Source organism: Nematolebias whitei, chromosome 9, assembly GCF_014905685.2.
Source record: "Nematolebias whitei isolate Nwh7 chromosome 9, NemWhi1, whole genome shotgun sequence".
NCBI lineage: Eukaryota > Metazoa > Chordata > Actinopteri > Cyprinodontiformes > Rivulidae > Nematolebias > Nematolebias whitei.
Window position 1 is genome coordinate 34,250,926 of NC_056506.1, and position 11,781 is coordinate 34,262,706.

Consider the following 11,781-nt stretch of genomic DNA (forward strand, 5'->3'; position numbering starts at 1 on the left):
AGTGACAAACAGACACAAACAGACAGAGGGAAACCAGGAATCCCACACCTACTTCCAACCTTCCAAAAGGAAAAACTCACAACATCCAGAATCTGTTTCTGTTAATGTTGTTTATTTTGAAAGGATCATGAAGTGGAAACTACAGCCACGGGTGAGCTCATCTGTACTGCCAGAATACATGCATCCCCCTCCATGTTGAAGCACTGGAGAAGATAAAGATCCTCAGGTAGCAGCAGGACCCAAAGTTTTTGGTTAATTTGAAAGTTGTTGTTTTTTTTTACTTTATGACTTGGGGTGAGTAAGTTTTAATTTACTGCAAGTCCTAACTGTGTTAACATAATCATTTTTTACTAACAAAGTCCATGCTCTATAATCCAGGTATACAATCCAACAGATGACCTAACTGAAAATTACAGGATTATCATTCTTTTAAATAAAATATAAACCTTGTAATGGTTTTAAATCATAAAGTAGCAGCTGAGACTGCTCGTTAGGACTGCCTTCTCTGACTTTAAACAGTTTGAACAGTTTGTTGCTGTGCTATATTAATTAGCTTTGCGTTAGTAAAGGATAAAATGCACACATTTTGTGAGACACATTAAATGCTGCAAGATGATCTTGTGTTTGGATTAGGGGATTAGGCTGGACCAGGAGAACAAGATAAGATTTAGGGGTTTATTTAATATTCAAAACAAAACAGAATAGTTACCTACACATTCAAAAATGCCTATTCCCAGCAGCAAACCACTTAAGTCTAATCCCCTCAATCCAGTCAGACTTTTACTCTTTCTCCAAACTGAGGTTATTCATAAAGCTATCTAAGATAAGTAATTAGGTAGTAATTGCTCCGAACCTTTTCCTATCCAAAAATCTGAATTAGCTCTTTAACCTTTTAAACTTATACCGCTATGATGTGTTCTGTACTGACAGTAATTTTTGATCTGATAACAGCTGCGCAATATTTATACAACTAGTTGAAAAATGACATCATAGCCACAATGTCATGCTATTAGCTGTTCGTGTGGTTGGATTTTCTGTGGTGAGAAGAAAAAAAATCTATCCAGGATTTAATAGTGAAATAATTATCACACAGATGGGATTTTAATCCAAATGTGTTCCCAATAAAATGAAGATGTTTTATATGAAGTATTAAAACCCTGACAAACTCTCATTTTATGTGTTTGATACGCTACCTTGGATGTTATTGGGTCCTGTTCCAGCATGTACACAATGCACGATGGTTATCTGGCAACTATCTGGTTTCTGTGGTGACAAATGGGTGTAAAGTCCCGACTACGTTTGCAGGAGGGTTCAGGAACAGACTGGCACTTACTTGACCCGGGAGGGTGGAAACGGGAGAGTGCTTATATAAGTCTTCAACAGCCATGGGTTTCTTATCGACCGGAGAGGGCTGCAGCCACGTCGCTGCACGAGGACACGAAGACATTTGATGGAGTCATCACTCTGTGGGGAAGCTGGACGAGTCCCTGCACAGTGAGAGGTTTTCTTCCCCCCTCTTTCTTATTCGTGCACAGTTTTCAACCAACTTGAGCTTCTGCTCTGTCCTGATAGGAATATATTAAAAACCAGAAGGCCGTAGTGTTTCCTCTGCAGCTGTCTCCATGGGACTGGCTGATGTGCAGTGGCAGAGACCCCACTGCGAGATTTTACTTGACTGGACTTAGGTTATGTAACCACAGAGCAGAGCAAAAGCCTCGCGACAGGAGAGGTTTAGTCATCATTTAAACATAAATCCTGCCCATCGGACAGAGGCTTTTTTTTATCTGTTCACTTGATCTTGTTCTATTTCTCGGGTTGCGTGCACAAATCTGTGTGAGAACACAAAGCCTAAATATTTTTCCTCCTGGTGATTATTGTCCTCCACGCTTTATTGCCTAAGGGCATCAGCAGCACTAATCTACAGGATGTGCAATGATTCTCTGTGTCTCTTTAACTTTCTGCATCACTCCTGCCCCCGTCCTGTGGATGCAGCATGTGGCTCTGAATGATTTGTTTTATGGAGGTTATGTGGCCAACCATGCAACTCAAACAGATTGACTGCATGCTTTAACAGAAGCACCAAGCACTTGTATTGCTCAAATGGAGTTAGCTGAACTGTGGACTGCAAGAACACTCATATGCTCATTTGTTTTTGTTTTATAGATCTGCCCTTCTCATTTACAGGTGTGCCCTTTTATTACGGTGGCCTGGTAAAATTATTTCACATGCTTTATTAATTTAAGCGCTTTTCCCCCATCAGTATTCTGATGAAAGCATCCTCGTCCACTTGAGTTTGCAACACCGTTTTAGTACTTTTCACCTCAAATGGTCTTATGTGTGGCAATAATCCTAAAATTGGACAGTTTTACTACCCACATTTCAAGGATGTTCACTTAACTCAAATGTAGTGATTTTAAGCAGAACTCTATATGCTTTCTTTTTTTTTTTTTGCATTAGGAATTGCTTTGTAAACCTTCCTAAAAAGCACTCAAACAGTTCTAATACAACATAAAATGTGGAAAATGACCAAATCTCTAAAGATCTATGGCTTCAGGCGAGTACAGAAATGATAGAGTGAAATGTAGCATTGTGGGAAAGGGAAACAGCAGTGCATGTCTACACAGTGTCTCTTGGGGCAGCATAATGGCGCAATATTGAATAGTAGCCTTATGTAACAGGAGGAGGAATATTAATGGAAGGTCCTCTCAGGGTGGAGCAAATGTTGTGGTTGTGTACGTGAGCGGCAGAGGTTACAATGACATTTACAGTGTTTTGCTCTGTTTGGCTGGCTGAATCCAGCTTGCTGGTGATACTTGTCTCCATCCAGCTTGTCTGCGGTCACACAAGTAGGCGGCTCACTGGGGAAGCATCTGCAGCATGTTTGTGTTGGCCCCAGCCTGGCCTGCACGCTCCCACCATCTGCCAGGTGAGCTCCAACTAACAGCGACGTGACCTCTGACAATCCAAACTGAAGGCTGACTGTCAGAATCAGAAGGAAGCAGTCCAAGATGATCTGATTTCATTCACAGGAGTGCTTATGTTGTTATCAGCAAATCCTATAAAATAGTTTTAAAGAAGGCTGAATTTCTCCATGATGTACCTCATAAGCAGCAAGCTGTAAAGCAGGGGTGTCAAACTCACTTACAGAAGGGGGGCCAAAATTTAAACCTTTTTCAAACTAAGGACCGGTTTCAGAATCTACATTAACTCAAGTCAGATACCCAACATCTTTTCTTGGTTGCAAGTTCCTCAACAAGAGTTTGATTGGTCTCATTCAACGTTCTCTGTTGCACTTTAAACATCATAATCAAAGTCTAGTGAAAAAAATAAAGCGATAAAAGTATTTTACGTTTGAAAAAATCATCTTGGGGGCCTGATAAGATGTCAACGAGGGCCACATTTGGCCCCCGGGCCTTGAGTTTGACACATAAAGGGTTTAGTCCAATACCTGTTTCTATCAATATGATTAGAAGAATTATTTTTTTTTTCTCAACCTCAAAGGCTCATTGAAATGATTCAGAAAAACCATAATTTACATGAACTACAATGAAGACAAATGTGTCCCTCACTGATATCGTATGTTTGCTATACATCGGGTTTTTTTCATAATTTTAATTTTAAATATTTCCAAATAATTACATTTGTCCTTAAAGTAAAGAAAGAGATTCAAACAAATAAATATTTGTTCTTTCCTTTAGAAGGTGGTGGTGTAATTTATAAAAGATTCAGATGCAGACCATGTCCCATACCATGATGCCACCCCCACCTCCCATTTCACAATAAGACAGTTCCTTCAACTGAACTGGAGTTATTTCTTTCTCCTAATATAAAACTGTTTGAGTATTTTTCCCATTCTTTCCTGGCTTATCCTTGTGATCTTTAACAAACTGAAGATAGACTGTGATAACTGTACCGTAGTCTTTGCAGCCCTGCTGTTTCTCAGTGTTTCCCTGATGGATGATGGACTCAACACCATGAACACAAGTCAACCTTAAAGTGGAGAATAGTTCATTAGAAGACGCCTGATGCCGACCCTTCGAATGATCTTTGTTGATACTTGAGAAAGTAACAAAGATCATAGATGTCCTTTCTTGTCTGAATGTAGGCAGATGAAGTTCAAACCTGTCAGAGAATAAGTTAATCTCAAGCATGACAAGATGTTGATTTTTAAAATCACCCCTCTGATTGAAATCATCAGACTTACTTAAAACTTCAGCGGTTTAGATCAAGTTACCATTTACACATTAGATTTGAAAGTAGAGAATAGATTATACCTAAATGGAATATTTTGCTTCTTTGTTATCGTTACTATCTGGTTGTCAGAAGAACTGATCCTTTCTTGAGAAATAATCTACAATCTGAGGGCGTCGCAAACCAATAAATATTGAGCTTTGCTTATAGACAAGAATGCACTGGCTTTGTTTATTGTACTGAAGCCTTATTTTCTTCAAATATATTAGGGAAAGTAGAGGTTTTTAACATGAACAATGTTAGTCATTTAAAAAATGTATGCCTGAACTTATTTTTAAAACAACAACAATCTATATAATCCCTTTCATGAAACCCGAGGACATTTTTACAGAGGGGATTAGACTAAAGAAACTAATAAACTATCATAAAAACAATAATAACATAAGCAAAAAGACTGACACAGGGTCAGCTTAGAGACTGGAGGATAAATTTAGTTGAACTTTGGTGAATAAGTAACATTTAAGGAGCTTTTTAACATATTTCCAGACATGAACTGTTGAGAATGTCAGATCATTCCAGAAGGTTGGGGTTTCATATTGGGAGCTCTGTTTGCATGATGGACAGAGAGCAGTCCAACATTGGGAGACCTGAGGTTTTGGGATTGAGGGTACGGTTGAAGGGAATTAGAGAGGTAATGAGAACTTTGATCATTCTGAAGTCTACCAAGAACTTTACCAGGCATCTCAAACAGGACGTGATGAAGACATGGATAAGAGTTCCTGCCACAGAGTCTGGGAATAACGCCCAAAGTCTTGAGATGATTTTTATGTGAAAAGGGGCAGATTTTACAAGGGTTTTAATGTGTGAGTCAGGGAAGAGAGTGGAGTCCAGGATTACACCAATGTTCCAAACCTCGTAGGAAGTTCAGGTGGAACAGCCATTTACATCCAGAAAAACGTCTCCAGCCTTCATGAATCGAGTCTTTTGGGCAACATCCAGGAGATCACTTTTACTATTGTGGATGGACTGGTGCTGATGAAGAGTTGAGCATCATCGACATATGGGTGGAGTTTGAGTCCATAGCGATACTCTGGGCATAGTCATGAAAGGATAATGGCGCTTTACAACAGTGAACAGTTGAATTTAGGCATGAACAGTTTGGTAAATGATGGTCCAGAATACAAATCTAACTTTATCTATAGTATCCCTATGACACAGCATCACTGTTACTAGTGCTCAAGGTTGCTGTATGTGTATAGGCAGATACACACACACATCTCACGGTGAGTAGTGTGAAGCCAAGCTGACACAATCCAACACCTGACCAAATATGTGAGTCCGGTTCTGGCCTACCACAGATGCTGTGGCTATCTAAAGTGTCATTTGTTCATGGCGCCACACAGGCAAACTAATAGCAACCAAAACAGCACGATCAATAACGCTATTTGTTTATTCAGCTCAGTGCTGATGTTATTGGGACAGTCGATAATCTTTCTGATGGGATTGTAGACAGTTGCACTCGTGTTGTTTTGTTGCTCCTTTTATTAGAGCAAAGAGCAGATTATAACGGCAAACACAGATTTCTGATCATGTGTTTTTGTCAGAACATGTAGCTTTTTATAGATGTATCCTGTTGTTGTAGATGCTATTTATGGACCAGTAAACTGTCATTTATCCTGTTTATTTCGAGGAACGTTGGGGTGTACAAGGAAATTAATCTCTGGTGAGTTGCTATCAGTGCTGCCCCATGTTTGTGTGCTACAGGTGGAAGGGAGGTGATATCAGCTGACCCAGTTTCCTGCCCGAGGCTACAGGCATACAGTCTAACAAGGTTAAGTCAGGTCCTCTGGATGGATTCTTCTTTGTTGAAATGTTTCATCTTTTATCCAACCTGGAATTTTCCCTTAAATTTCACACATCACATAAGTTAAAGAGCAGATTTTCCCAGGCTGGAGAGGCTCTACTAGAGGGCTGGGGTAGCACTAAAGGTTAAAGGAGTAAGCGGATGTGCAGCAGTCCGACTAATGTGAATAAAGATCAATAACAGTTTGAGATGAGTGGCTCAGCTTCTGCCGCATCACAAGGTTGCCATGATAGTTTTCTGTTTACCAGCTGCTGTGCTTTGGTTTCCATTAAACGCTGCTGACTGGTGCGTCATCTCATCAGAAGACAATAAATGAGACACACTGATCAGGCTCAGTTGACGTGACACCAAAGGATGCTCGTGGGCCTAATTTCAAAAAGATTTGCCATACCTTTATTTTATTTTATTTTATTTTTTTGTTACATAAGAGGTGGAAAACTAACTGTAGTTTGTGTGTCTTTGTGTGTATGAGGACACTGTACACCCTAATTTTGATAGATGGCCATGCAGCCACTTGTGGCTCCCAAGAGTTTTGTGGTTTAACGGATTCAGCTCAACAGATAGATCACCATTTCATTTCTGCCTTTGATTTAAAAACGTTGTGTCACTAAGATTACAGCTATTTATTCCTAAATGCTGCTACAGCCCCAGAGCTGCAGCAATATCTGTTCCAATTGCTTCAAAGATGTAATGTTCACTTGTGATGGTTAAATCTGAGAGAAAGATGCTCTTCATGTCTGTATTTTTAGTCCTGTTCTCTGCGGTGCTGGCTCATTGTTCTGATACTCTCTCCACTGAATGTCTTGGTGCAAAAAAGCCACATGGAGGAATTGCATTAACATTTTCTGTCACCATTTATTAATTCACCAAATACAGTGAAAATGGCATCATAATATACAATGACTCATTCTTAGAATGTCATGACATTTTGTTGCTTTTTTGCTTCGTAAAACAATGTTCTTGTTTTTAATTAATTTTTTTTTTGTTGTTGAAAATATTAAGATTTCATGCACAACAAACCATTTTCTGAAAATAATGGTACAAAATAAACATAATTTAAAAAAAAAATCAAAACTATGATGTTCCAAAAGAGGTCAAATAACAACATGTTATTTGTGGATACTCGTAAACAGTGCAATATACTCTAAAACTGCCATTTTCTAACAAATTCATCAACGAAGCTTAACTCACAGTATACGATTTCTTAATAATAGTTTAACATTGATGTGTGCAAAACAACTCAAACACATTCAGTTAGTCTTTAAAAAAGCCTGACCTGTGATACTGAGCGAGACCAGTCCACTGAAATCTTGGATTCCTCCCCAGTCTCTCATTATACCTACTCTGAAGTACAAATAGTTGTGTTGATGAATTATAAGACAATAGACTAGCATATACTTTAATTTAAATAACAAATATTTAGATATAAAAATACAAATATGACTTTCATTAAAAAGAAGCGTGCCAGGGTAGGAGTGGGTGGCACCTGCGTTGGCACCAGGAGGGACCGTTCATGCAAATAGATGGAGGGAAAAATCGGCGTTTATACATGGATGAAACAAAGAATCTCAAAGCAAATTAAATAAATTAAAGAAAATAAATTGTCCCCATCGATCCGCATAACTAATATTTAAAACATTGACTAGGATCGTCACGTGGCTGCTGGCTTTTGTCAATATTTGGAAATAAAACGGTAAAAGAGGGTAAGGAAAATGAAAGATATGTGCAGGTGTAAATCTGCTACATGAAGGTGCCAGCCCAGACCATAACCACAGATGGTTAATACAAGAAGAAGAACATAGCCTGGTTTAATCTGTGGCCTAATGCTGTTTAGATGCTCAAACAAAGAGAGTTTTTACTACAGAAGTTATCAACATTGCACCGTCCTCGGTTATATGCTTTTATACATACAATGAATGAGTCTCCTCTATTTAATAGGAGCGTTTGGTTGTTTTTTTTATTTTTATATAAAGCATTAGCAACAACAGGAATACATTGGACCAGTGCTGAAAGACAGCTCCCTTGAAATGCACCGTTGCTGACTGAATCAACAAAAGCAAAGCCTTGTTGCTTGTTGCGGGGTGGGAGAGGCGACCGGGAGCTTATAGCTACTGTACAACTGACTGAAATAGGGCTGCTTCACCCTCTAGTTGCAGTGTCTGGTTGCTTACAGCGCTTTATTTATTTCATTTAACAGAAAAGAGATGGTGGTGAAGAAATGACAAGTTCATCCATCGTTTTAAGCCAGCGGAGGATGAGATACAGAGCCGTGTATCAGCCGTCTCAACATCCTGCTGCACACCGGCGGTTAAAAATCGGGACTCGGTTTGGAGAATTGCCAGCAATCCCACCAGAAATCTTGGTAATTTCCCCCCCACACACACACACCCTCAGAGTCCATCGTCACCTCTCTCCTCCATCCCCTCCTCACACCTCTTCCCTCCTCTTCCGTTGCCTCTTTTCATCCTCCTGCCAACACTTCGAGCTGCCGTTTTCTCCTGCAATCCTCGAACATGCACAGCCGTCAAGTGCTTCAAATCGGTGATCAAAAATTAAAAAAGTCTGCAAGGCATCGATGACATTTAAACGCCGGGTGATGATTTGTCCGTCATTCCCTTCAGGACCTCGTCTATTCGGTCGTCCTCGATGACCACTGTGGAGGAGAAAAGAGCGATGATGTTTACATTGACGATAACCTAGATGATGCATCAGATTACATCAGATTACTGTTAATACACCTTTACAAATCTGCCTTGACATGTTGTTTTTCTGAACTTCTTAGAGACTTAGAGTGGTGCGAACAACAATAAAGGATCTCTGACTCTGACTTATTAGGGGAAGGGGACATGGCGTGTTGAAAAACATGCAGACAGATGTGACTGTAGTGCAGCTGTAAGGGAATAAACCAAGCATGATGGCAGGAGGCACACCTGGTGAAAACATGTTTTTGCTGTTGGCACCGAGCCAGTCTTTTCTCTGCATGGTTTAAACCTACTGTGCAACGAGTGCCTACGTGGGGTGTGTCCTTGCATGAAGATTATCTCTTGAATGTAAACAGCCAAATTCTGCAGCTGCAGTAAGGTGGTACATTCACACAGTGGGGGTAAAATGATCGAGACGAGTGCATTATTCATTACACAACAAATACAAAGAGAATAATAATTAAACCCTTGTTTTTGCCTATGTATGACTTCTCTATAATTAGCATCTTATGGTGCCCTGATAATATCAGCAACCTCAATAAGCACAATGATTTGTTTAATGGTGGTTTACCTCGCTTGGCTCTGCCGATCTGTCCAAGCTTTGGGGGTCTTTTCGCCTGCGACGCAGCAAAGAAGGCGCTTGTGTCCTGCAGTCCACAGCTAAAGGACATCTGACTGACCTCACTGTCCGCCCCATAGCCGTTCATTTTGCCCTCGTTGTATGGCAGCACTTCAGACATTGTGGCACCGAGACTGGAACAGAATCACCAGCAAGGAAAGAGAAAAGCAGTCTTCCTTATTCTAGGAGCTGTAGATCCTTCTTTATGCAAGCTGGAGCTGTTGGTGTGTGTCTCTCCTGCTGGGGTCTTCACTGAAAAGTGTGTGAAAATGTGTTGAGCTCTCTGGATGTGAGCTGGCTGCAGACAGATGCTGTATCTGTGTGCGTGTGTGAGTGTGTGTGCAGAGAGAGATCCGTCCGCTTGTGCTGCTGGCTGAGGTCTGGCGAGGGAAGTGGGAGATCCCGGGATCATAAAGGAAACCCAGGCAGAGCGGTGAAGTCATCCATCCGGGTGTGAAGAGAAAGAGAGAAAGAGCGTGCATGCGTGTGCGTGCACGCCAGGGCAGTGATGGAGGAGCGAGAGAGACACCAACAGGCGAAAGGTTTAGTTTCATCCCTCCTTTTTTAAGATGCGTTAGTCCCATTAAAAAAAAAAAAATTTTGTATGCTCAATCATCCAGGTAGATAACACAAAAAAGGTTAAAGCGTTTCATCTGGACCAGTTTCTTTAAGGGAAAAACGTTTCATCTTCCATCCGGAAGACTTCATCAGTCTGTGGCCTGCCAACCAGATCTGTCCCATAAGTAGCCTTCGTTGCTGTGTTTCAAGCCAACATTATGGGACAGATCTGGTTGGCAGGCCACAGACTGATGAAGTCTTCTGGATGGAAGACGAAACGTTTCTCCCTTAAAGAAACTGGTCCAGATGAAACCATGTAACCTTTTTTGTGTTAGTCCCATACCTTTATATCTCTGAACAGCCTTTATGATTTCATCAATCACCTTTCTTCTGAGCAGAATGGGTTTGACACAACAACTAACGGCATGTTGCAGTAAAGAGCCATGGTTTTAGCTTTAAAAGGGGGAAATAAAACATGAAAATGTTCTGATTTAGTTGTGCTCCAAACAAATAAGTGATGCATAAATTGAAACCAATATATATATATATATTTAAGTATGTGTAGAGTAGGATTTTTATCATTGCTTCTTTAATTTGGTCATATTTTGCTGTTTATTAGGATTTTTTGTAGACTTCTAGAAATAAAGACCAGAGTTAAGAACAGCATTGGTGTTCTGTAATAATTCTTACTTTGTACTTTTTTTGGTTAAACTATTGAAGAATGGACCTGTAAATAGTTTAGAGATGTTTCTTTTTCAGCAGAGATCATGAAAATGGTTCATTTCTGCACTGTAACGGGGTCATACGGTTCATGACACTGTTCATTCATGCAGTGTTACTGAAACTTATCTTGTGCTGACACAAAGGAGGTCTTTTAAATGTATTCTTTAATTATACAAATGTGACGGCTGTGGTCTTGATATATATGTTGCTTTTAGAATTTCTGGGACAAAGATGCAGGCCTAAGAGTGGAAATAAAACAAGTTCATGCATACTGCCTGGTTCCACACAGAAACATCCCTTTGAGAAACAAACTGCTGAGACAAGAGAACACCACTGCTCCCCATCAGGTACTAATAAAGTTCTTTTGGAGAAAAGTGGACTCAAAATGTTACTTTTTGTGTGTGAAAAAAAAAAAAACTAACTAAAATTAAAGCTAATGAAAAGGATGCTAGTTACCACAAAACATTAACCAAGTTGCCAAAGTTCATGCTCAATGATCCAGGTAAAAATCCAACAATGTTCAGTCCAAGTTGGTTTCTCTGCATGAGAAATCATACATCTTTCTACTCGTCTGAATGTATGCATGAATGTTTTTGGGTCAGAAACATGGTAAGTTGTATTGTGTCTCAGCTCATGATGCACAGCTCTGAACACCAAACCCAGCTGACTGAGTGCAGCTGGTCTGTGCTCCTTCTCTGCCCTGATAGCAGGCAGCAGTTGTTAATAATCAGCCTCAGTCAGTTCCATCATCTTTGACAAGGGCATCCACCCTGAAAAAGCATGCATGTGCATGCACGTGTGTGTGCGTGTCTGTGTGTTTGTGTGTATGGGGGGCATCTGTGTGTGTGCTACTGAGGCACAGCTCCCATTTACAAGTGAATCATTGTGCTGAGTCACTTAACCCCCTCCCTATATGTCTCCAGGAGCCGACCAAGCTCTGCTAAACACACACACACACGTGCATTGTATAAACACACCGTGTTCTTCCTGGAGGAACACTACAGCTGGGGAAAAACACGAATAACAAGCCTAGAGCTGCCGGATCAATTTATTACTTAGGACTTGAGTGCATGTGCATGTGTGTGTGTGTGTGTGTGTGTGTGTGTGTGTGTGTGTGTGTGTGT

The 11,781-nt window shown here is 40.4% G+C and overlaps 1 protein-coding gene across 1 annotated transcript; it reads right to left on the minus strand.

The window, feature by feature from the left end:
* Nucleotides 1-6,904: 6,904 nt before the first annotated feature.
* Nucleotides 6,905-9,797, minus strand: camk2n1a (calcium/calmodulin-dependent protein kinase II inhibitor 1a). Its single transcript, XM_037681683.1, has 2 exons — nucleotides 9,329-9,797; nucleotides 6,905-8,708 (listed from the first exon to the last, which is right to left on the minus strand). The coding sequence occupies exons 1-2, from the start codon at nucleotides 9,495-9,497 to the stop codon at nucleotides 8,638-8,640; spliced, it is 240 nt and encodes a 79-aa protein (XP_037537611.1). The 5' UTR covers nucleotides 9,498-9,797; the 3' UTR covers nucleotides 6,905-8,637.
* Nucleotides 9,798-11,781: the final 1,984 nt, after the last annotated feature.

What these genes read in the sequence shown, in the direction of transcription:
- camk2n1a (XM_037681683.1), bottom strand. Translation starts at nt 9,497, where the DNA reads ATGTCTGAAGTGCTGCCATACAACGAGGGCAAAATGAACGGCTATGGG. An exon ending in GATCGGCAGAGCCAAGCGAG is followed by an intron (nt 8,709 to 9,328) that starts GTAAACCACCAT and finishes TCTCCTCCACAG; the next exon opens with TGGTCATCGAGGACGACCGA.